Raw genomic sequence first — 25436 nt, 5'->3', positions numbered from 1 at the left:
GGTAAGATACCTCACAAGGCACGAAACAATAAAAAAAACTTTCAGAACACGTCAACAAAAACCAAAACTTTGCATCAATGTCACTGATTTCCATTAAAGAACATTCTGAAAATCAATAACTCAAACAGGTGGGAGGAGCTGGTCTGATATAGAACAAGTATTTCAGAAACAGGTACTATAAGATAAGGGGACCATATAAGCAGTATTCTTCCTTAGAGACTGAATCTGTGCAAACTGTAAAAGTATTGAGCAAAACTAATAGGTTGCTTTGCATAGAGCCATGATTTAAACATTCCTGTGACTGACAAAGGAAGCTGTTCAGTGTTGGATAGAATAAATCTTCACCTGACTAACTGCAGGCCTGCCAGATCATAGCTGTGAGAAATAAAAATCAGTCATTTCAACACAATTCTTTAAGTTATGGTATTACCTAGGGAACCGGTATTAACAAAAACAAAGAAAACACTGGATGAATTTTCTAATGTCTTAAGTTCATTCCAAGTTCATCCCTAGGACTCAGGGCAGTTTACACTACAACTTAAGCCCAGGGTTCAAACTAAGGCTCAACTCTAACCCCCCTTCCATCTACACACAAACTGCGTTAACTCAGGGCTCAGATACAGGATCCCAGGACCTTGTGGGGTGGAGGGCCTGAGCCTGACCCAACTTGGACCCAGGGTTCAAGCCTTATTCCTTTGTAGAGTAGATGCTGTCCCAGTGGACTCGGGCTCTGGGAGTTTGCCAACAGTATTCCACAGTCCCATAGACTGACTCTCTTTATCCTCTGGAGTCAAGTTTGGTGGACATTCAAGTTTTCCCACAGTGCACCACAAACAAAGGGCTAGAGCAACTAAATTTTGGGGAGGGTGCTAGGAAGTCTGGGATATGGGTGATTGTACTCAAGTGTGCATAATGCACTCTAGATGCTGGAGCTCCAGGTTGCTAACTCAAATTCTACTAACCCTGGGTTTACATTGCAGTGAAGGCATATCCTCAGAGGCATGATTCAAAGAAGGATCCACGTGAATGTATGCTCCAAGTACTTAGAAGAATATTCTGTGGGCTGTTGCACTGCCCAGTTGTGGGTCTAGCTCCCTGCTACCATTCTCAAGTGCACCTCCACAATCTGAATTCATGAGACAGGAACAAGCAGGAGTGGAACACATGGCGCACAGCAGAGGGCCAACCTGAAATGGGCTTGTCCATACAAAGGCTCATAGCTCAATCAGTTCAGGGAGAAGGTGTCATCAACTTTGCAGATCTGGCATCAATGGAACACAGAAGAATAAAAACCACTACAGATTGTCCATGGGAGACCAAACTGCACTTGGAAAGTCTGTCAAACATGCCATTTCATGGGAGATTATTGCCCCTCTTCCACCATTGGAACCTTTGCTGAATGACTGCTGAAAGCCAACACACAAATTGGGCTACTGAAGCCTCTCACTGACGCAAAAAATTGAGGCAGAACCCTTAAAGCATGAATCTTTTTCGGTTGTACTTTCCCTGTTCCTATGAGTACATCTTACCTAGCATTTGGAAGTATTTCACACTTCTGGGCACCACCTCATTTTAAATAATAAATAGTAAACCAGCTGCATAGTTATGCCCTGTTGAAAAAACACCAACGTACCAACTAAAATTGTTGCTATTGATTGGAAATCGGACAAAGGATACTCTGAATCCTGTTTAAAGAACTATGAGCAATGGGAGCCATAGCTGAAGTTGAGAATCACTGGGTAACATTTATGAGGCAGCTTCTTCACTGAACACTATCAGAAAAGGACTGACTGAAATGTTCTGCAGCCTCAACTCAGGTGTCTGGAACATGCCCTGTCGGGTAGTATTTAGAGCAGTGGTTCTCAACCCGAGGCCCAGTCAACACACAGCTGTGACCCTATGCAACATGCTCAGGGCCATAGTTAGTATATATATTCTGTGGCTGCAGCCAACATACTACATAGAGAGCTGCATATGCGGCCCACAATGGTAAATAGGTTGAGAATCACTGGTTTAGAGGCATGAGCACCAAGAGTGAGAATTATGCACTCATGATACCTTTAGAGAAAATTATAAACTTCATCTCTAGTAGCTCCCATTACACTAATATCACTAAGTCATTTGGCATAGGTGGGTGCACAGAGATGTTTTGAGGCTGAATTAATGGTTGTAAAATGTTATGAGAGTCTAAGATGAAAGGAACTAGATGAGTGCCATTATGATGTTATAATTCATACCAGCAGAGTATCTTGATCCTATTACTGTACATCCCAGACTACTATTCATCAGCATGTGATTTAACTAAGGCTACAATTATGTCATGGCGGTCACCAGTGTCATGGAACCCCTGAATTTTGCCATTTATATGCTGCTCTGCTTTAACAGGTTTGTTAGTCTACTTTGATCAGCTGCCATGCACTAACAATTCGCTAGTTTGCTCTGATCTAATCACATTTCAAAAAGAGGACTAGATCAAAGCAAACTAACAAACTGTTAACATGCAGCAGCAGGGTCCACAAGGTTCCCATTATTATAGTGTGAAATTATCTATTTCTTACCAAGACTGTGCTATGAATTACAAACTGTTTTACCATGACAAAAATCATATCTATAGATTTAATATATAAGCCATATCAGATGCACATGCAGTTTTAGCTTATTATTCTCCTTCAAGGTCAGAATCTGGGAAGAACGGATTTTTTAAAAAAATAAAATATACTTGCTACACTGTGACAAACAAGCAATTTTCCTGCAGACAGCCTGATGAACTGACAGAATCATAATTATTTTCCAAATGGCATGAGATCTGACAAACAATGAACAATCATATATTATATATATATATATATATATATATATATATTTATATATATATATATATATATATATAAAACCACACTAACAGTAATAATTCAAGATAAGTCCTCACCATTAGTCTATTCTGACCATTAGTCCTCAAGAAATCAGTCATTAAGTTCATTATGGAAACTGGATTATCACAAAAAGAGTAAGTCCTTTCATTCTCCTTTCTGCTGCTCTACATAACCCACTGTATTTATTCCACCCGCAAAGCTGCAGCTAATGTATTGCATCTATTGATTCTAAGGCCAGAATGGACCATTGTGATCATCAAGACTGATCTGTATAACAGTCCATAGAACTGCCCCAAAGTTCCTAAAGCATATGTTTTAGCAAGAAGATCTCATATCAGGCCAAGTCTATACTGAAAAATTAGATTGACATAGCTATGTTGCTCAGGGCCATGGAAAATGTCATGCCCTGAGCACCGTAGTTAGGTCAACCTAACCCACCGTGTAGAGGCAGCTAAGACAATGGAAGAGTTCTTCTGCCAATCTAGCTACCGCCTTTTGGACAGGTGGATTAACAATATCGACAGAAAAAACCCTTCCATCAATATAAGCAGCAGCTACACTACAGCACTACACTGGCACAGCTGCAGTGCCATCACTGGACCACTGTAGCGTAGATATACGCTCAGTGTTATGGCAAATTCTGTAGATGTGTGTGCAACTTAACATTCAGGGTAGAATTTAGATTAACAGAGTGAGGGTAGGAAAAGAAAAGCATACAGGGATTAGGGAACAAGGGTAGACTAAAGGGACCCGATAGCACACACTTCTGCATATCTTTACATCTGCATTCTTTTAAAGCCAAATTTGACTTCTTGCATCTTCAAAATAAAGTCTCTGTCAGCAAGGCAGGCCAGCATCCCCTTATACTTCCCAATCGTTTGCTCTGCTTTATCTAGTGCTGATGCCTGTTGTCTCTCCTTCCCTACACCTTGCTTCTCTGGCTTTACTTCTCTCCTCCCTTAGTTTCCCATCCCCTCCAGTTCGTTGTTTTCCTATATACTGATCCAGTTCATTGCATTATCTGTGATATGGGCCTACAAAGTGAAACAAATTCTTTGGTGAATGGCACTTTGAAGCTAGGAGTATACACACAGCCCTAATCAACAAAACAATGAAGCTAGCCTCTGCCACTGTACAATTAAAGATGCTATATAAATGTATGGGGTCATGGAAAGACAACTTGGGAGAAACTGGCCAGGCACTAAAGCACAGAAGCACGATTGCAAACAGGATGAGTTTACTTAGTGCGGCTCTACTTAGTAATCTAGTGACATGCACACAGTCCAAATCAAAAAAGCAAAGAAGATAGTCTCTACCATTGTGGCTGCTCTGTTCCCTCATGCCATGGGATGAAAAGCAGATATAGTCAATCATACTAATGTCTGTAAGCTGCTACTGTAAGAGGATACCTAGAAACATCTTTATTTAGTTATCACAAAATAAGTAACTGTATAATTAAAAACAGTTGTATTATAAAATGTCTCAGTAAAAATAATGTATTTTTCAAAAGTTCTAAGAATTGGGGCGGGGAGGGTTCAGGAGGGGGAAGGGGGAGAGACAGAGGTGGCACATTTAGCGTGGAACAATCTGGATCAAGATTTTCTTCTCTGCCTCATCCCAACAAGGACACACTGGTCTATTATTAACATACTCTAAGTCCTTGAAATATGAGCAGCCACAACTGCATATCCTTAACACAAACAGCTAAAATTAAACTAAACTAAAATTATTCAATATTCATACAAAAAATATGCCAGTCTCACAAAGAAATTGTTTTCCACAGCTAGTGAGAAAGCAACAACATACCTTATGGCCTCTTCCACAGACTGGCCAACAATATTTGAGGATGCGCCTGGTTGAGACAAAGGTGTCAAGCTAATCACCCACTTCACTGGTTTGTAGTACTCATCACTGGAACTTAACAGATAAAACAATGTGGTCAGGAAAATCACCTGTAAAACAAATCACAATTTGAAAGAAAAAAATGCATTAAACACTATGCAGATAATAGAATGCAAATATGTTTCAGGTCATTTAACATAATTGTGAAACGCACAAAATACTATTGGACACACAGACTTAGAGAAATGCACTTCAGGTCATACAAATGGCACATCTGAAAGTAAATCTTGCCTTTGAAAAAGGGATTTGACAGTTACCTGAAAGAGTTCCAAGCAATCATTTTTAATTTTTTCCCCCCAGTACAGAGGCACCAGTCCTTTACTGCATTGAAGTTTGGAAGAGCTCCTAGAGAATCAGTCAGACTTTCCCTTTTAATCTTACTGGCATCTTTCTGTCACATATTACACCACTTATTTCTGTCCATTTGAGTGAGACATTTATTATCTTAGTTCTAATTTTGTCCTCTATTTCCCCATTTTCCAGGATTCTGGAACCCAGATACTTGAAACTGTGTGTTTTCTGTAACAGTCTGCCCATCTAGTTTCAAGAATAAGCCTTCAATGTTCACATCATATAAGTTGCATACCATATACTCTGTTTTTCCTCTGCTTATTTTGAGCTCATGTCTCTCCAACATCTCTCTCCAGTTATCAAAATCTTCTTCTAGACTACCTATCTTTCTCCTCACTGCACAGAATGGTATCTGCAACAGCATGCATCAAGATGCCTCCTTCTGTATATTCCTTGAGAGGGTATCCAGGACAAGGATAAACAAGGAAGAACTCAGTGTTGATCCCTGACACACTTCTACCTTTACCAAGAGTTTATCTGTTTCACCACCAGAAGTTCTGAATATTGACATAGCACCTACATATGTGGCTTGACCAATCCACACAAAGTTCTGGTACCATCTTCTCCCTCGTACACCGCCAGATGACTTGTCTCGGAACTCTGTCAAAGGTCTTTTCCAGATCAATAGCAACCACCTTTTTCCTTGTATCTTGGCACCAAGGTCCTTTTCCTCCACATGTTTAGTATCTTTTCCCATCACATGATGGAGCTGAACAAGAATGCCAGCAGAGGGATATCTTCTATTCCAAGCTTTTTCCATGCCTCAATAACGATTCTGTTTGGGCCTCAGCCTTATTTTACATTTCTTTTAGAGCATTTGCCACTTCATCTGGTCTGATAGAATGATGAACTTTGGTGTAGTAGAGCATAAAATAGCATTACTTTCTTCGATTTTATTCTTTTAAAAGCTGTTCAAAATGCCTTTTCCATCAATCCTTTATATGACTATCAACAATCAATACCATACCAACTTCATCTTTGATGAACCTCACTTCCTTTATATATCTTTGGTACTTCTGTCTTGTCCTTTCACCAGTCTATACATTCCCTTTCCCCCCCGCCTTTGTTCTAGGTCTTACATAAAATTTCTCCAAAACCTTTGCTTTCGCTTTTGTAACTACATTCCTGGGCAATTTCTTTACATACTACTATTCCTCCACCTCGTTTGCTCCTACTACCATAATTTCTCTCTCTCATCTTTTATCACTTCAACACCAAGTTGCTTTTTGAATAAAGGCTTTCTCTTTTGATTCACCCACAACTAGTTTAGCACTCTCCAATATATCTGTCATCATTGCTGGTACCAAGCCAGTACCAAGAAAAAGGAGGCGGGCTTGTGCCAGGTTAGCAGCCAGATGTAAAAATTTGCCATAAACTGACACTATGAGTCCTCAAATAAATCAAGACAATGGGAGAGTATTCTCAAGAAATGATGCACGGTGTCCCTGGCCAAGTGTTGTAGGTGAGGGCTACAGTGTAACTTCAGAAGCATGCAGTTAATGAAGTTAGTCCAGAAATTGAAGATCAGACTGGTACATTGGAATGATGGTCCAGTAACTGGCTGTAGCATGGGGCTAGGAAACACTGAAGAGGAGGAAGGTAGAATCATAGAAGATTAGGGTTGGAAGAGACCTCAGGAGGTCATCTAGTTCAATCCCCTGCTCAAAGCTGGACCGACATCAACTAAATCATCCCAGCCAGGGCTCTGTCAAGCTGGGCCTTAAAAACCTCTAAGGATGGAGATTTCACCACCTCCCTAGGTAACCCATTCCAGTGCTTCACCACCCTCCTAGTGAAATAGCGTTTCCTAATATCCAACCTAGACCTCCCCCATTGCAACTTGAGGCCATTGCTCCTTGTTCTGTCATCTGGTACCACTAAGAACAGCCGAACTCCATCCTTTTTGGAATCCCCATTCAGGTAGTTGAAGGCTGCTATCAAATCCCACCTCACTCTTCTCTTCTGCAGACTAAATAACCCCAGTTCCCTCAACCTCTCCTCATAAGTCGTCATGTGCCCCAGCCCTCTAATCATTTTCGATGCCCTCCACTGGACTCTCTCCAATTTGTCCACATCTCTTCTGTAGGGGGGGGGGGGCAAAACTGGACATAATACTACAGGTGTGGCCTCACCAATGCCCAATAGGAGGGGAATAATCACTTCCCTCGATTCGCTGGCAATGAGCCTATTTAATACAGCCCAATATGTCATTGCCCTTTCTGGCAACAAGGGCACTCTGCCGACTCATATCCAGCTTCTTGTCCACTGTAATCCCCAGGTCCTTGTCTGCAGAACTGCTGCTTAGTCAGTCAGTTCCCAGCCTGTAGCGGTGCATGGGATTCTTCTTTCTTAAGTGCAGGACTCTGCACTTGTCCTTGTTGAACCTCACCAGATTTCTTTTGGCCCAATCCTCTAATTTGTCTAGGACACTCCGGACCCTATCCCTACCCTCCAGCATCTCTACCTCTCCCCCGAGTTTAGTGTAATCTGCGAACTTGCTGAGGATGCAATTAATCCCATCATCCAGATCATTGATAAAGATGTTAAACAAAACCAGCGCCAGGATCGATCCCTGGGGAACTCCGCTTGATATTGGCTACCAACTAGACATTAAGCCGTTGATCACTACCCGTTGAGCCCAACAATCTAGCCAGCTTTCTATTCACTTTATAGTCCATTCATCCAAGCCATACTTTTTTAACTTGCTGGCAAGAACACTGTGGGAGACTGTATCAAAAGCTTTGCTAAAATCAAGATATATCACATCCATCGCTTTTCCCATATCCACAGAGCCCATTATCTCATCATAGAAGGCAATCAGGCAGAAGGTACAGACAGCATGTATCTGGGAAACAAAATGGAAAGTGGAAAAGGCAAAAGAGATTGGAGAAGAATACAAAATTATTTACTGTGGGGCCTTCAACTGAAGAAACAGAGTAGCCATATCTCAATAGTAAAATAAAGGAAAGAGTGGTGATAATAAATAGAATCCGTGAGAGGTTAACGATGGTCAAGCTGGCTTTTGAAGGTGGGTTACTAAATGCTTCCTAATCTGGCTGTGCTGAGGATGAGAAACCAACTCTCTGGAAGATGTCGGACAATGCTCTTCAGCAAGTTCCAGAAAATGAGGAAATAATTATTGGCACCAACTGAAATGGACATGCTGGAAGAGACAGGCATGGATATAGCAGACAACACAGTGGCCAGGGCTACAGAACTTTACATGACAAAAAAGAAAGCATATTGCACTTGATATAAGCTCATGACCTAGTAGTATCCAACACATTCTTTACAAAAAGAGATAAACAGCTTATTACCAACAAGAGTGGGAGCCAGACTGACTATTTTTCACGTTTCCTAGAAAAAAAACAAAAAAAGATATAAAGGACCGCAAGATGATTGCAGGAAAGTCTTACTCGTCAACATAGAACACTCACTTTAGATAGGCGTCTTAGAACATAAAGAGAAAATGAAAGAGGGTAACACCAAAAGATTAGGTGGCAAAAACTACAAGTTAAGGGTGAAGATTTATGGAGAAGATGAGGGCAGCACCACATGTGGAAGGAATGGATAAATTTGGGGATTTTTATGGTAGCAATAAGGTATTTTTTCCAGATCTCAAATAATTTGTGTGGCTCTTTTTTACACCGTCTCCAGTTTTTCAACATCCTTTTTCAAATGTGGACACCAGAACTGGGTGCAGTATTCCAGCATTGATATTACCAATACTATACTCAAAGATAAAATCAACTCCCCACTTCTCTTCACTATTCCTTCATTTATACATCCAAGGATCGCATTAGCCTTGTTTTGCCAGAGCATCACACTGGGAGGGCACCTCTTTCTGTGCTGCTTTCACCACATAAGCCACACTGCTACTCACAAAAGGGAGAGTCAGAAAGCTGGACAAGAGTTCTCCTGGATGATTAGGACTGCCCTTGCTTATTTCTGAAAGCGAGCCATGAGAATATAATAGGGCAGCACAGAGCTGAACTGATGAGCTGCCGGAAGAACTCCTTCCCACCTGGAACGCAAACTGTGCAGGACTGGATTACAGTCTGAAGCCCTAGGTGCACTATCACACAGGACAATTTTAGCCCAGTCTGCATAGCACCACACTCACACCATGGCCTCTTCCCCTATTTGGAATGGCAGCAGAAGCTTCCCTTTCCTAAGGAGCAACAATGCAGCAGCATTTGAGGACCCTATCCTACCTTGGAGAAGCAGGAGTGACAGAAGGGAGTTAGTTGAACTAAATGATACACAGACATACAGTTCATTTAATTAATATTAAGTGAAAATGCATGTCATTAGAGCATCATACTCCAACAATTCCATTTATAAGGAAGTGCAATTAAATTTTGAAAAAAGAGAACCTGTATTGTGCAAAGTAATGCCAGGAATCACAAGATAAATACTATATTCAATATAACTGACTTGCCCCCCTCCTCCCACAAACAGAATAGTTCCAACATTACATGCAACATCAAGACATGTGCTCCCCTTTGTCCATTAGTAGATCTTAAGTAAGCTTGAGCATTTGTTTTGGAAAATTTCAGAATCACCTTAGCCACTAGTTGGGAAAGCAATGTAAGGCTTCAATTGTGGGTCAACAAAAGAAGAGGGAGGCCACTGAAGACAACCTGTTAAGCCATTCTTTGCATTTTACAAGGCACTTAGTGATTTCTTAATTTAAAAATATGCAAAAATTAAACTTCTAAGGCCTGGGCTACACTAGTGGGGGGAGGGGGGGGTTCGAACTAAGATACACAACTTCAGCTATGCTATTTGAGTAGCTGAAGTCTAAGTATCTTAGTTCAACTTACCTGGCCGCCCTCCTGGCGGCGAGTCGACTGCCGCAGCTTCCCCGTCGACTCCGCTTACTCCTCCTGCCGAGGTGGAGTACAGGCATTGATTAGCAGATCGATTTATCGCGTCCAGATGAGACACAATAAATTGATCCCCGATGCATCGAACACTATCCGCTGATCCGGCGGGTAGTATAGATGTACCCTAAGTCATAACTGAGGCACCAAAGGACTGCATCTAAACAGAAAGTGACTGGTGAGAAAATTCTGTGCTAAAATATACAGCCTAGTACTATATATATTAATGTAGTTTAATTGTGTGCGAGACAGGTCTGTACATTGGGAAACATGTCTATCCCTGCTGTTCACTGAGTTATTTTCTGTCCAGAGACTTTACTGCTGACATACTAAAAAACGTGTTGAGAATTTCCATATTCCCCAACAGAACTGCAGGTCTCCTTCGGCCAAATAGCACTTTTATCTTCCCGTTCTGCAGTAAAAATATGAGCTGAACCAACTTTATTCACTGTTCATCTATAGAAAATGTGTAAATTCAATCCTACTTAAAACACTAACAAAACAGAGCTAGCTTGTGTCACTGATTACAGGGCCAGATTAACCCTAGGTTTAAGAGAATACAACTAAAGAAGAGCTGTTCCTCTTTGTGTTAGGTTGAATTGCTGAGACACCCAGAGGAATATCGAGTTAAGTGAAGACAACTGATCTATTTGGACACTTGAGGCTTTTATTTAAAATGAAGGTGTTATCTGACTTCCAGAGAGTTCTCTTGCAAAAACAAAAAAGTTTAAATGTTTGAGACAAAGAACTACAGTCTTGCTGAGACCTTAATACAGAGCTGCTTTGTTGGATTTCTGAAAGTGGTGTACTACATGTGAGTTACAAGATTCAAATCATTTTCATCATCTGTAAGAGTAAATATTTATTGATAAGTTGCCTTTGATATAGTGTTCTGGTCAACTCATTTCTGAAGTGATGATTGTTACTGAGAGCCATCTTCATAGAAAGATGCAACACAGAACAGGTAGCTGAGGGTTCAAATGGAGGACCCATTAACCCAGTGGCCTTCAAACTGTGGGGTGCCCCACCTGGAAGGCACAGAGGAACACGGGGGGGGAGGGGGCGCAATAGGGCCTGGCCAAGCTCCCACAGGGTGTGGGGAATGAGCCCCAGCTGCAGCCCTGCTCCAGCCCCAGTCACAGCCCCTCTGCTAAGCCAATTGTGCAGTAATGGGGGGGGGGGGAAAGGAGGCATGGACACATTCCATTACTGGTAAGAGAGGACGCAACAGGAAAAATGGCACCACTGCATTGATCCCTTGAGGACAATATTCCAGGGAGAGGTGGCTGGTTCCCCCAGTGGTGAAAATACATGAGTCAGAACTCTGAGAAACTTGACCACCGCTAGATGAGAAAAAAATGGTCTTGAATATGTGGATGACATGCAGATATTGCTGCCACGTGAATCTGGAGTTAACTGATTGAGAGATCTGAATCCTTAAATATAATTTGTACAGGAGCATATGAAGAAACAGTGTGAGTTGGAGACAAAATGCCCTGAGATGGCCAAACTTTTCCACTTAGCATAAATAGATCTTGTTGAACCTTTTCAACTTTGTATTAAGATATTCTGCACATCTCTAGAACAAGTCCTTTTCATGACAGTCAACCTGACAGCATCCACTGATGCAGGGATGCTGTATCTGGATGCAAAGTCTTCCTTTTATCCCGAGAGGCAGTGATAGTGTTATTGTTATTGGAGAACATATGGAAAGTGTTATCAGTTCCAGACCAGTATTGCCTAGGCCAGGCTGGACCTAAGAGGATTATCAGTGCTGATTCTTGCTTGATTTTCTTCAATGCTCCTGGAACAAGAGGAATTGGCAGGTACATAGACACAGATGCTTGTGGAATGCATCCACTCAAGATCTCTGACTCCACCCCCCTGTGGAACAGAAGTTTTTGAATTTCACATTCTCTTGGGTAGCAAACAAGTCAATATCTGGAAATCCCTACTGATTAGATGACAGGGTCTTTTACTGATCATTTGTGGTTCTGTGAAAACTGTTTGCTCAAGTGGTCTGCTAGCATATTCTGTAGCCCTGGTAGATGAAGGACTGAAATTGTCAATTTGATGTTGTACGCTCCAGTTCCACCAGATAATAGTTTCTTTGCAAAGTGGGAGTAGATTTGGCTCCTCCCCATTTGTTTATATACAGTAGAACTTCAGAGTTACCACCGCCTTGAAAAAGTTGTTCTTTCAAAAGTTTACAAGTGAACATTGGCTTAATACAACGTTGAAACTTTACTATGCAGAAGAAAACTGGTGCTTTTAACCATCTTAATTTAAATGAAACAAGCACAGAAACAGTTTCCTTACCTGGTTCATTTTTTTTTTAAAACTTTCCCTTTTTTTAGTAGTTTAATGTTTAACACAGTACTGTTCTGCAGTTGCTTTTTTGGTGTGTCTGCTGGTGCCTGATTGTGTAGTTCCAAATGAGGTGTGTGGTTGACAGTTCATAACTCTGGTATTCGTAACTGAGGTTCTACTGTAAAATATTACTGTGGTATCGTCTGTTATTACTTGGATTCTTGCTGTGGATGTAAGGAAGAAACCTCTCTGAGTTCTAGAATATTGATATGCAAAGCGAGTCTCCTTTTGGAATCATAAATCCTAAACTTGTCATTGGGATGGGGTGGGGGTCTGCACCTAGCCAAAACGGAGGCATTTGTCACTAGGGTCTTTGTTGGAGGAGGTAGAAAAAAGGAAATGCCCTGGTATACTTGATATGGGTTTTCCCACCAGTTTAAGAATAAAAGGATTTCTTGTGGAATCTGTGTTTCCATGTCTATATGATATCTATTCGGATCGGTAGAGTGGACTTCAACCATTCTTGTAAACAACAAACGCAAAGTCAGACAGACTTGGGTTTGCAGACTGTTAATGTGCCTTCCCAACTACAAAATGCAATTATGTCCTGTGTGCCGGGGGCGGGGATTGAGAGCTTCAAACCAGTCTAGAAGATCCAAGATATGGATTATTTTAGCCAGAGTCACCATTCTGAATATGCACTGACAGACAAATGTGCTCAGAGCTCTTAAGTTCAAAATGGAGCACCAACATGACTTCCTGGGAACTAATTTACTTGGGTTAGTTTCCCAGATGTGAAGAAGAGCTCCGTGAAGGCTCATCTGTCTCACCAACAGAAGTTGGTCCAAAAAAGTGGTGCCAAAGCGATCAGTACCAGAACCAACAGCCCTATCAGCATGAGAGCAAACCCATGAGGTGATACTTCAGACTCTATATCCAAGATAGTGATAGAATGACTTTGTCAGCATCAGAGGTCCAACTTCGGTGTCTTTGCGGACACCAGAGGGACCCTTGTTGAGGCTTTCAGCTGTCCTCTTTTCAAGTTGAAAGTGAAGATGTCTCTTTCAATTTAGATGGAGACCTGTGTCTATGCTGCTTGGATGAGAAGTGCTGAAATCTCCCCGTGTGGATGGGAGGAGGGAATGACAAAATGATCAGTAGAAGGCTTTGATTAAACAGGAGCCCTAGAAGCTGAGACACAGGCAGTTACTGTGGAGGCACTTTTTGCAAAGGACTGCTTGGACCCAGAAGGAGCCTGCTTTAAAGGGTCTTAGGCAGACCTTAGACTTATCTAGGAGAAAGAGCTTTAACAGATCATCTCTTGCTTTTAACAGCTGTTTTGAAAGCAAACAAAATAAATTTCTGGTTGATGTGCCCCTCACAGAGAGGAAATAAACTCTCAGTGTCCATCTGTCATAAATGAAGGGGGGGGGCGCTCCCTTTTATGGACACCCAGCCAGCCAGCTAGCTATAAAACCCCTCTTATTAGCTGTTTTCTACTTGCTTTACCTGTAAAGGGTTAAAAAGTCCATAGGTAAAAGCAAGGGAACGAGCACCTGACCAAAGGAGCCAATGGGCAGGCTAGAACTTTTAAAATTGGGAAAAAACCTTCCCCTTTGTCTGTCTGTTATTGTTCTCCCTGGAAGAGGGGGACAGAGCAGCAATGCTGTAAGAAGCTTTGGGCCAGGTATGGAAAAATCATCAGATCATACCTAGAAACTACTAATTTCAAACCCCAGATATGTAAGTAGATCAGAAAACGTCTAGAAAGATGAGGTGAGGTTTATTTCTTTTTATTTCTTTATGGTTTGTGGACTCCTCTGTGCTAACCCCAGGTGCTTTTGTTTTGCTTGTAACCTTTAAAGTGGACCTCAAGAAGCTATCTTGATCCTTAATCCTTGTAATTTTTTTTTTAAAAAACCTAGCAAAAATCCTAAATTCCAGATGCATTGTCTATCTTTTTTTTATTATTATTATTATTTGTATTAAATTTACCTTTTTTAAGAACAGGATTGGATTTTTGTGTCCCCAAGAGGTTTGTGCACATGTTTAATTAGCTGGTGGCAATAGCTGATTTCCTTTGTTTTCTTTCTCAGCTTTTCCCTGGAAGAGGGGTTGAAAGGGCTTGAGGGTACCCCACAGGAAGGAATTCCCAAGTGCACCTTCCTGGGCTTTCAAAGGGGTTTTTGCACTTGGATGGTGGCAGCATCTACCCATCCAAGGTCAGAGAAAAGCTGTATCCTTGACCCACCTGGTGTTTAAGGTAAGTTACCCTGTTTAGGCCTATTTGACATTTTTTGGCCTTAATGGTTAATCCTGCCTCCCTTATGCGCTGGAAGACAGCTTGGAAGTGTTCCAGGTGTTCTACTCATGAATCTGAGAATATAGCCACATCGTCAAGGTCAGCGACTGCAAATTCCCCAAATCCAGCCAGAAGGTCTCTGGAAGGTGCATTCAGCAGTCCGAAAGGGAACACATGAAATTCATACAGTCCTACATGGGTGAGGAAGGCTGACCTTTCCTTGGCTGGGTCATCTAGCAGCACTTGTCAGTACCTTTTAGTTAAGTCTAAGGTGGAGATGAATTGGGCATGTCCCAGTTTTTCCAACAGCTCATCCGTGCATGGCATTGGATAGTTTTGTGGGCGAGTTACAGCATTTAGTTTACGGTAGTCCACACAAAAGTGGATTTCCCCACCTGGTTTGGGAACCAGAACCACTGGAGATGCCCAAGCACTCTCAGAGGGGCGGATTACAGCCATCTGTAACATGTCCTTGATCTCCCTTTCTATTGCCGTTTTGGCTTGCGGAGCCATCTGGTAGGGTTGGGCTCTAATTGGGAGAGCATCACCTGTCAATGAAGTGGTACTCCTGTTCTGTCCGTCCTGGGGTGGCTGAAAACATTGGCGCGAAGCTGGTGCACAGCTCCTGGATTTGCTGTTGCTGCTTATGCCCAAGGGTCATGGAAAGGCTCACCTCTTCTACGTCACTATTTTTCCCTTCATGGCAGACTCCTTCAAGCCACTCAGCATCATTTCTTTCCTGGGCTGTAAACTGGAGAACCTTGATTTCTCAGGAATAAAAGGGATTTAGAGAATTAACATGGTATACTTCAGGTTTTAGGGTAGGGTCTAGGAATGCTATGAGGTAATTAACAGCTCCCAGGCGCTCTCGGACCATAAATGGCCCCTCCCATGATGCTTCCATCTTATTGGCCTGGAGCACTTTCTGGACCATAACTTGGTCACCCAAGTGACCTCTCCTCCTGTGCTTCCACCTCCAAGCGCTTAGTCTTTAGGAAAAAATTCCTTTCTTATGCAGTTAGAACTCAGCCTGGGTTAAGGGTGTCCCTCCATCCTGGCACCGGGATCTCAGGTTAAAGTAAATGCTATCCAAAATTGGCCTGTCCCGAAGTCAAAGAAGCAAGTCCAATCCTTCTTGGGTTTGGCCTGGTATTACTGACTATTCGTACCACACTACAGCCAAATTGCCACCCCACTAACAGACCTAATCAGAAAAAAAAAAAAAAAGCCAACAGCCAAATGCAATTCAGTGGACTGAAAAGTGTCAAAAAGCCGTTAGCCAGCTTAAGGCTGCCCTTACATCTGACCCTGTACTAAGAGCCCCGGACTTTGACCCACTGTTTGTCGTAACCACAGATGCGTCCGAGCATGGTGTAAGAGCAGCTTTAATGCAGGAACGACCAAATCAACAATTCCATCCTGTCGTGTCTCTCAGCAAAAAAAACTTTCTGAGAGGGAAAGCTACTGGTCAGTCTCAGAAAAAGAATGTTACGCCATTGTGTATGCTCTGGAGAAACTACGCCCATACATTTGGGGACAGCATTTCCACCTGCAGACTGACCATGCTGCATTGAAGTGCAAAAGGATTTGAGGGTACCCACAGGAAGGAATTCTCAAGTGCGCCTTCCTGGGTTTTCAAAGGGGTTTTTGCACTTGGATGGTGGCAGCATCTACCCATCCAAGGTCTGAGAAAAGCTGTAACCTTGGGAGTTTAATACATGCCTGGAGTGGCCAGTATTAACTTTTAGAATCCTTGTGGGCCCCCACCTTCCGCACTTGAAGTGCCAGAGTGGGGAATCAGCCTTGACACCATCACTGAGGGGAATAGCTGCCTCCGATGGCTAACTGTAGGGGTAAGCAGAAAATAGGAGGAAATAAGTGGAAAGCAGATGGCTCAGACATCTCAAGCCAGGGGTAGTAGCACAGTGCATTTGACAAAATGTTCATCTCTGAACCACTGGCTGAAGTGAAAAGGTATTCTGAATATTTTGGAAAGACATTATCTTGTCACTGCACATAAAATGGAATCTCTATAAAAATCTGTTTCCTTTCTAGGAAACAGTGAGTTTCTGTGAAGCTGTCAACCTTTGAATTTCAAGTGTTTCCACAAAAGGAGTAGAGAATAGGGCATACTAAATTTGAGCTTAATGAAATAAAGGAAACTGCAAAAGAGACATCCAAACTTGTAAAATTACTTACTAAAAACAATTTTATTGAAGAGAAAACTGAAAACTTTAGAGAACCAACTCAAGGTTCAACATATCCATAGCCATAGATTTCAGAATATAGATTCTGAGCCTCAGAAGTTACAGAAAAACCTCACACCTAATATTCACAAACAGGATATTCATATGACCTAATATACATGGAAAGAAGTTGTAAGGACTCCTCATGCAAGCCCAAGGAAGAGGAACTGAGGCAGGACTACTGATATCCTGTCTTATGTACATGATAGGGAATGAAACTTGAAAACTGCAAAAGCCGTAAGAGTTATCACTTACTAATGCCTTAATATATTGCACTTCTCAGACCTATTACATTAGAAAACGAGCATATGAAGAGACAAGCAGAAAGATTTACCTTATTCCCAGCAAAATTCCATGTTATTTTGAAAGAAAAATCATCCTCTGGATGGTAGTGCAGCTGATGTCTTGCTAGGAAAGATAATTTAAATCCAACAAAACCAGCTCTCCAGAGTTCTCAGAATGACAACTAACATGTTCATTTCAATAATTGTCCCAATGAACAGACTGTTTGGATCCCTGTATAGCAGGCTCAGAAGACATATTTACTCCTTATGCTAAGGATGCCCTTTTTCCTTTTAAAAAAAATATTTATGGTTATAAGATGTTTTTTATTGTGTATTTTACCATTAGTAGAACTTAAAGTTTGAGTTTAAATGAAACATTTGATCCACTATACCAAAAAGATTATGTTCCCCCTTTTGGGCAAGAATGTTTGTGAATGATTTACACAAATGAAAGCAAAGAAGATAGTAGAGGACTATCAGAAATACCTCCCTCTCCCTGGGGGTTGGGGGCGGAGAGGGGCAATGCCGGGATAGGGTGGGGATGTCGTCTTTAAGAACTGTGAAGACCTATTCATCAGGATCTTTTCATCTTTAAATATTTTTATTTCTAATATAATCTCACTAGCCTACAGAAACTGCTTTCAGTTGTTTCATCATGGGTGAAATATTAGACCCAGGAAGAAATATAAATAATTATATACACAAAATCTATTTTCTATGCTTTTCTCCCCCAGTTGAAGTAAGGGACAGCTGCAGAACAGCATAACTACAAATAGATGTAAAAGTCATTTCTCTGGAACTTAAGGAAGTAATTAAGCTAAGAAATCCTTATAGCCACTCTTATTTTTTACCCAAGTGTGATTGAGAACCCACACAATTGCCCTGAATTAGCATTTGATTTAAAGTTATGCAAACAAATGGGAAAAGATCTTGTTCTCCTCTTCTCACTGTCTCCATTAACTGCTGAAGTTAATCTGGCAGTAGGCCTCTATTTTCTCCCAATTATTCAAAACAGATATTTTGAAAAATACACAACAAAAACACCACCAGGATTTCAATCATGCTTCCAAGGTCAGTGTTTGTTTAGATTAAAAAAACCCACTCAGGCCAGAGTCCTTGACACAAGCTCACTCAGTGTCTGAGATCTAGGTGATCACAAGTCTCTGGCTCTATTCCGGCCATTAAGTTATTTAAAAAGTAGCAGCTGTCAACCCACAGCTGCAATGGAAAGAAAGAAATCACCTCTAACATTAGTAACTCCACACAGCTGTGGCTATCAGATTTAGAATCAAAAGAACCTTTAAAAAGCTAAGCACCCCCACCCTCCAAACAAAACAAAGCAATACCTTTCACTAAAAACAAGAGCTTTTTAAAAGTATGTATCAGACCACTATTTTAGTATGTGCATTAGTGTTAATAAAGACAAGTCTAAAAAGCATATTGTAATGAAAAAATCATTTTGGTAAATAAAACTAATTTATTGAAAATACTTCCTTAATGAATGCAATATAAAACAGAATTGTGTATTCAGCAGTTTTGCTTACAATTCCCTACAATAACTTTACCCTACTTAGAACAATGCCTTTGTTTGGAGATGTACTTTGGAAAAACTGACAACACTAGATTTTAGAAAGAACAGTAAGCAAAATAAGTGGACACACAGTCAGATCAAGTTTTTCAACAAGGTTAAAAGGATTCTGAAAGATTACAATCTATGCATATAAAAGTTGTTAGAGATACTCATTTAAAAATGTCCTACATAAAACATGCTTATGTAAGTAAATTGGGCTTCCTAAACTCATACCAATAAAACCTTTTCACATCACACTATCCACATACGTGGAGGTAATATAATAGAGTCAGACTGTATGGCTGGAAGGGATCTCCAGATGTCACCAAGTCTAGCCCCTGGAATCTGAGGCAGGACCAAGTATATTTAAACCAGTGGTCTCCAACCTTTTTAAGCACAAGATCACTTTTTGAATTTAAAGTACAACCCAAGATCTACCTCAAAGAAAATGTAGAAACAAACAACAGTAATCTCACAAACCCATACACCCTTGCCCCGCCCTTCTCCAAGGCCCCACCCACTCCATCTCTTGCTTTCCCCAATCCTCACCCAGGCTCAGACAGGTGATTGGGGTGCAGGAGGGTTTGCAGGCTCTGGGCTAGGGCCAAGGGGTTCAGAGTGTGGGAGGGGCTCCAGGCTGAGCCTGGGGCAGGGGGTTGGGGTGTAGGAGAAGGTTCAGGGTGTGGGCTATGGAAGGGAGTTGGGGTGCACGAGGGGGTTCAGGGTGCTGGCTCTGGGAGAGGGCTGGGGCAGGGGTGCGGGCTCTGGGAGGGGGTTTGGGTGCAGGAGGGGGTGCTGGGCTGGGGCAGGGGGTTGGAGTGCAGGAAGGGTTCTGACTCCGGCCAGGCATTGCAGGCACCACCCCTGCGGCTCCCATTGGCTGCAATTCCCCATTCTCGGCCAATGGGAGCTGGGGGGGCGGTGCCTGCAGGCAAGGGCAGCGTACATAGACCCCCCCGATCCCTCCCCTGAGGGGCTGCAGGAACATGCTGGCTGCTTTCGGGAGCGACGTGGAGCCAGGACAGGCAGGCATGGCTGCAGAAGGGTTGGCACCCTAGACTGAGATGGCAGTCGACTGTCAGAGGCTCCACGATCCACCAGTCGATCCCCACCTGCTAGTTGGTGACCACTGATCTAGACCATCCATGACAGGTATTTGTCTAACCATTTCTTAACCTCCAGTGATGGGGATTCCACAAACTCCCTTAGAAATCTAATCTGTTACATAACTACCCTTAAAGTTAGAAAGTTTTTCCTAATACGTAACGTAGATCTCTCTTGCTACAGAGATTAAGCTCATTACTTTTTGTCCTATCTTCACTGGACACGGAGAACAATTGGTCACAGAGCTCTTGATAACAGCCCTTAATCTATCTGAAGACTTATAAAGTCTCCTTGAGAAAAGACTGAACCCAGTTTTGTTAACCTTTCTTCATAGGACGGATTTTCTAACCCTTTTATCTGTAGGCCTCACCAGAGCTGAATAAAGCAGGACAGCTATCTCCTGTGTCTTATATATGAGGCAGTACTACCACGTAGCCAGTTATTCCCCATTTTGCAGCTGAGCATTTGATTTTTTCCTTTCTAAGGAAGTACTTTGCATAGATCTTGATATTAATGTTAAATTATATCTAGCATTAACTTTTCATTGCCAAACCTATACTCTGTCCACCATTCCAATCTGGGACGTATTCTAACTCCCTAATCATCTTCTAACATATGTGTTTTTTTAAAATTTATTATTATTTTTATTATTATTAAAGAAAAAGAGTCAGATAAGTGTTTCTTCCTTTTCCCCCAAATGGTAGAATTCCCACTCCTCTACCCGCAAACTATTCTGGCTCCAAGTTCAGGATAGGCAATATGAAAATATAAACCAGTGATAGGATTAAAGGTCTAACCTTTCAGGATTCTGCAGGTCTAGAAATAGGAGCTTTATAAAATGAGATTGGCAGTTTCCCCTATTTCCCAACTGGGTGGGGAGGGTGGGAGAGAAGAGAAGAACAAGAACTGTTTCTAAGCATAGAACAGGGGTGGGCAAACTACAGCCTGCGGGCCAGATCCGGTCCATCTGGGCTTTGGATCTGGCCCGTGGGATTGGCATCCCTGTGGCGCTGCGGGCCCCGCGCCGCTGCTGGAAGCGGCTAGCACCACATCCCTGCAGCCCCTGGGGGATGGGAGGAAGAGGGGTCCGTGCACTGCCCTCACCTCCAGGCACCACCCCCTGCAGTTCCCATTGGCCAGGAACGGGGAACTACAGCCAATGGGAGCCTCGGAGGAAGTATCTGCAGGGGAGGGCAGCATGCAGAGCCCTCTGCCTCCCCCTGCCCCCCCCGAGAGGCCGCAGGGACATGGTGCCAGCTGCTTCCAGGAGCGGCGCGGTGCAGGGCCAGGGCAGGTAGGGAGCCTGTCTTAGCCCTGCTGCGCACCACTACCACCCCAGAGCTGCTCCAGGTAAGTGGTGCCAGGCCTGAGCCTGCACCGCGAACCCCTCCTGCACCCCACACCCCAACCACCTCCCCTGAGCCCCCTTCTGCACCCTGCCCCTCTCCTGCACCCCAACCCCCTACTGCACCCCAAACTCCCTGCCCTGAGCCCCCTTGTACATCCCACACCCCTCCTGCACCCCAACCCCCTGCCCTGATGCCCCTCATACACTCTGCACCCCTCCTGTGCCCCATCCCCCTGCCCTACATTCATGACCCTGCATGCAATTTCCCCACCCAGATGTGTCCCTCAGGACAAAACGTTTGTCCACCCCTGGCCTAAAAGGTCCCAAAGTAACAGATTTAGAAGTCATGGCATTTTTATGAATTTTAAAAGCTATTTTAGATCATACTTAAAGGACTTTTAATATTCCTTTTGCTATAAACCTTGTACAGTAGTTGGACTCTTGTTAATGAAGATACACAGCTTTATAGGCAGCAGGACACAAATAATAGTTCCAGTGAAAGTTTCTGAAACTCTGAAAACTCTAAAATATTTTAAATATACGTGGCATATGCAGAATATATAATGATTTGAAATGAAAGATTTTGGATCCTTCTAACTGCTTTGCACCACTCTGCTGGCACAAAGCATCTGGAAAGCTGGATTAATCAGCTCCCTGATACACCCCTGTACAAGTAAAATTAAACTTTTCCCTTCTGACTCCCTAGCAGGGGGTACTTCTATGAGAGAGATTGATAAGGACATCCCTACACCCTACCATTATCCAGTTTCTATAATGGCCCCTTCAGTGTAATTGTCAGTAGCTTCCAAGTTATTTTAAGTAGTGCCAAGGACTGAACTGGCCCCACTCTATACCACTCTATCTCCATCCTTCCTCAGGTTGAGTATATTATAGCTGCAGTGGAGGATGTAGGCATTTATCATTGTGAGTATAGGATGACCTGCATTATTTATGAATGGGCAAAATCGTTATCCCAAAAACTCATGTTGATAAAACCTTTATGCTGTATCACACCATACCACACATCTATCCACATATGCACATATTCAAAAGAAAAGCACTTAGAAAAAATCCAGTCTGATTTGTTAACAAGAATTCACTAATATTTAATGTGTTCCTTTAAATCCTTCATTCTGTGGAAGATGAATTGATATCCCTAAAATCCTTGGTGAAAGCTCCTTGTTTATATCAACTTAGAGGGAAGTAAAATGAATAGTATTAACTGTCCAGTGCATGCTACTTACCAGTGAGAGCACAAAATTGAGAAGGGCTGTCCCACTATAGAAGAGGATTGTCACTAATGTTGTTACTGTGGTGAAGAGTAGGCTCACATTACGACTCATCACTATCCACAAGGACTCCAGAATCTGGAAAGGAAAAGAAAGTCACTACTTTGATTAAAATTATCTAAAATATAGATGTGGTCAGAGAAGATTTCTCCCTGCAACAAACCTGCAAAGAATAATTCTGTTTTAAACAAGACAGTTTTTAGTTTTGACAAAAATCTAAGATTTTTCATTTAAAACAATTTTTTTCATAAAAACATCCCTTTTGCCAAAAAGCTATTTTCCATCAAAAATGTTATAATGGATTTTTTTGACAACTCTAATAAAATAGCATAATTTTGATACAAAAGACTGTGTGAAGACATCAATTCTTACTAGGAAGGCAGTGTTATTTACTGTTTATTGCTGCTAGTTTTATTACAATCAGTGAACTTTGTGGAAAGAAAAAAAAATCTCATCCTTTCCTCAAAAGTAGGTATGGCAGTTAAGTCAGAAAACATGCTGCAGTAACATTACAAAGCTAAATTCAAATCAAATACTGTAATTTTCTTCAACACAGAGTTAAAAATAAGTTCCATATTAACTGGGGCTATTTAATTTTCTAACTTTTTCATTCAATTAACTCAATACAGAAGTAATGATTTTATGTAAAGGTACATTAATAAGTTAGATTAGGTGTGGACAGTAAACTACAGTCCATAACATAAAATCAGTAAGTGCTATTTTGGGATAAATGGCTGACTGCTTACTAGTTGCAGGTAGCATAGGATAGATTGGTTTTGAGATGGTTTAAAAAAAAAAATAAAGTGATAGACTTAGTATAAACAGGTTGTTCCAATTAGCTTGCTCAGTGGCAGAGAAGTCCAAAAAAGGATAGCACAGAAGGTAAAACTGAGCGAAAATAAACTTAGGTAGTAGTAAGAACTGCGACAAAGGTAGGAATTTTGAAGATAAGGACAGAAATTTTTCAGTTGACACTGAAGTTGGTAAGGATACAATGATGTATAGAGTGTGCATGCGTGCGCACGCACAGGGTATGGAAACACTAATACTCACATTTTAGATAAGGAGGTCCTAAAAAAGGAATTGCAGTAATCAAGGTAAGAACTTTCAAATGCAAGAATGAGCAGTGCTGAGATAGTGAGAGATGCAGGATATGCCACAAAGGCTAAAGAAAGCAGACTGAGTTTACCATAGTAAAGGTGCAAGTGAGTTTATACTGAAGGATTACTTCAACACTCAGAGGTAAATAGAATGTCAGAGTAAAGAATGTTAAAACACAGAAGCCATTCAACAAAGTAGCAGGCTAAGTCAAGAAAAGCACCCAGTTAACCTGGATTTGGTAATAGGAAATTTAGGTGGGAGGTCCATTTTTATTTAGGTCAGAGGCATTAGTCCATCAATGCAATCAGGGTATTTTTTTTTTTTTTAAGTGGACACCAGCAACTTGTCTAGCAAAACAGAAAATTAAATATCTTGTATTAAATAGAAATTTTTTGGTTGTCTTTGGCTGTTGGACAATGGCTTCTTTTGCCTTGCCTGCAATGAGGTCAGATTCTGGAAATTAGAGGAAGCGAGATAAGCAAAGGAGGACACTGGTGTAAAATGAAAAGGTCAAGAAGTGCAGAGTAGTGGCTGTGATACTATTGAAGACATTCACATTCTGATCCAAAATTGCATCAAACTCTTTGCAGTGCATGATGAAATTACAAGTCAGGTGAGGAAAGGAACTAATAGGGTTGAAAAACAGATTTTAAAACAAAAGTAATAGTTACTAGAAAATGTGTTTAGGGGTTTCAGCATTAATAATTTTCACTCACCTAGTCTATTGATTAGTCATAAAATGAAAAATTTAGCTACACAATTGGTCTGAGTCTCCATACTTATACACAGTACAAGAAGTTATTCACAACTTCGTCAACTCTTGACTGGACTACAACATAAGAACGGCCGTACTGGGTCAGACCAAAAGGTCCATCTAGCCCAGTATCCTGTCTACCAACAGTGGCCAATGACAGGTGTCCCAGAGGGAGTGAACCTAACAGGTAATGATCAAGTGATCTCTCTCCTGCCATCCATCTCCAACCTCTGACAAACAAACACAGTCTAGGGACACCATTCCTTACCCATCCTGGCTAATAGCCATTAATGGACTTAACCTCCATGAATTTATCCAGTTCTCTTGCATCTGAAGAAGTGGGTATTCACCCACGAAAGCTCATGCTGCAAAACGTCTGTTAGTCTATAAGGTGCCACAGGATTCTTTGTTGCTTTTACAGATCCAGACTAACACGGCTACCCCTCTGATAGTTCTCTTTTAAACGCTGTTATAGTCCTAGCCTTCACAACCTCCTCAGGCAAGGAGTTCCACAAGTTGACTGTGTGCTGTGTGAAGAAGAACTTCCTTTTATTTGTTTTAAACCTGCTGTCCATTAATTTCATCTGGTGACCCCTAGTTCTTGTATTATGGGAATAAGTATATAACTTTTCCTTATCTACTTTCTCCACATCGCTCATGATTTTATATACCTCTATCATATTCCCCCTTAGTCTCCTCTTTTCCAAGCTGAAAAGTCCTAGCCTCTTTAATCTCTCTTCATAGGAGACCCATTCCAAACCTCTAATCATTTTAGTTGCCCTTTTCTGAACCTTTTCTAGTGCCAGTATATCTTTTTTGAGATGAGGCGACCACATCTGTACGCAGTATTCGAGATGTAGGCGTACCATCGATTTATATAAGGGCAATAATATATTCTCCTCTTTATTCTCTATCCCCTTTTTAATGATTCCTAACATCCTGTTTGCTTTTTTGACCGCCTCTGCACTGCGTGGACATCTTCAGAGAACTATCCACGATGACTCCAAGATCTTTTTCCTGATTCGTTTTAGCTAAATTAGCCCCCATCATATTGTATGTATAGTTGGAGTTATTTTTTCCAATGTGCATTACTTTAATATAACACTTTAATATACC

The 25436-nt window shown here is 41.7% G+C and overlaps 1 protein-coding gene across 2 annotated transcripts in view; it reads right to left on the bottom strand.

Moving 5' to 3' along the window:
- The window catches only part of TMEM245 (transmembrane protein 245), a 135619-nt gene that overhangs the window by 27943 nt on the left and 82240 nt on the right, over positions 1–25436 (bottom strand). For both annotated transcript variants that reach the window (XM_045004623.1, XM_045004622.1), the window contains 2 exons: positions 22421–22543; positions 4680–4825 (listed from right to left, as the gene is read on the bottom strand). In XM_045004623.1, coding sequence (XP_044860558.1) covers positions 4680–4825; positions 22421–22543 — 269 coding nt within the window. The remainder of the gene's footprint in view (positions 1–4679; positions 4826–22420; positions 22544–25436) is intronic.

This window comes from Mauremys mutica, chromosome 2, assembly GCF_020497125.1.
Source record: "Mauremys mutica isolate MM-2020 ecotype Southern chromosome 2, ASM2049712v1, whole genome shotgun sequence".
Taxonomy (NCBI): domain Eukaryota; kingdom Metazoa; phylum Chordata; order Testudines; family Geoemydidae; genus Mauremys; species Mauremys mutica.
Note: the sequence above shows the minus strand (reverse complement) of the source record. Positions and strands in the feature narration are given on the sequence as shown.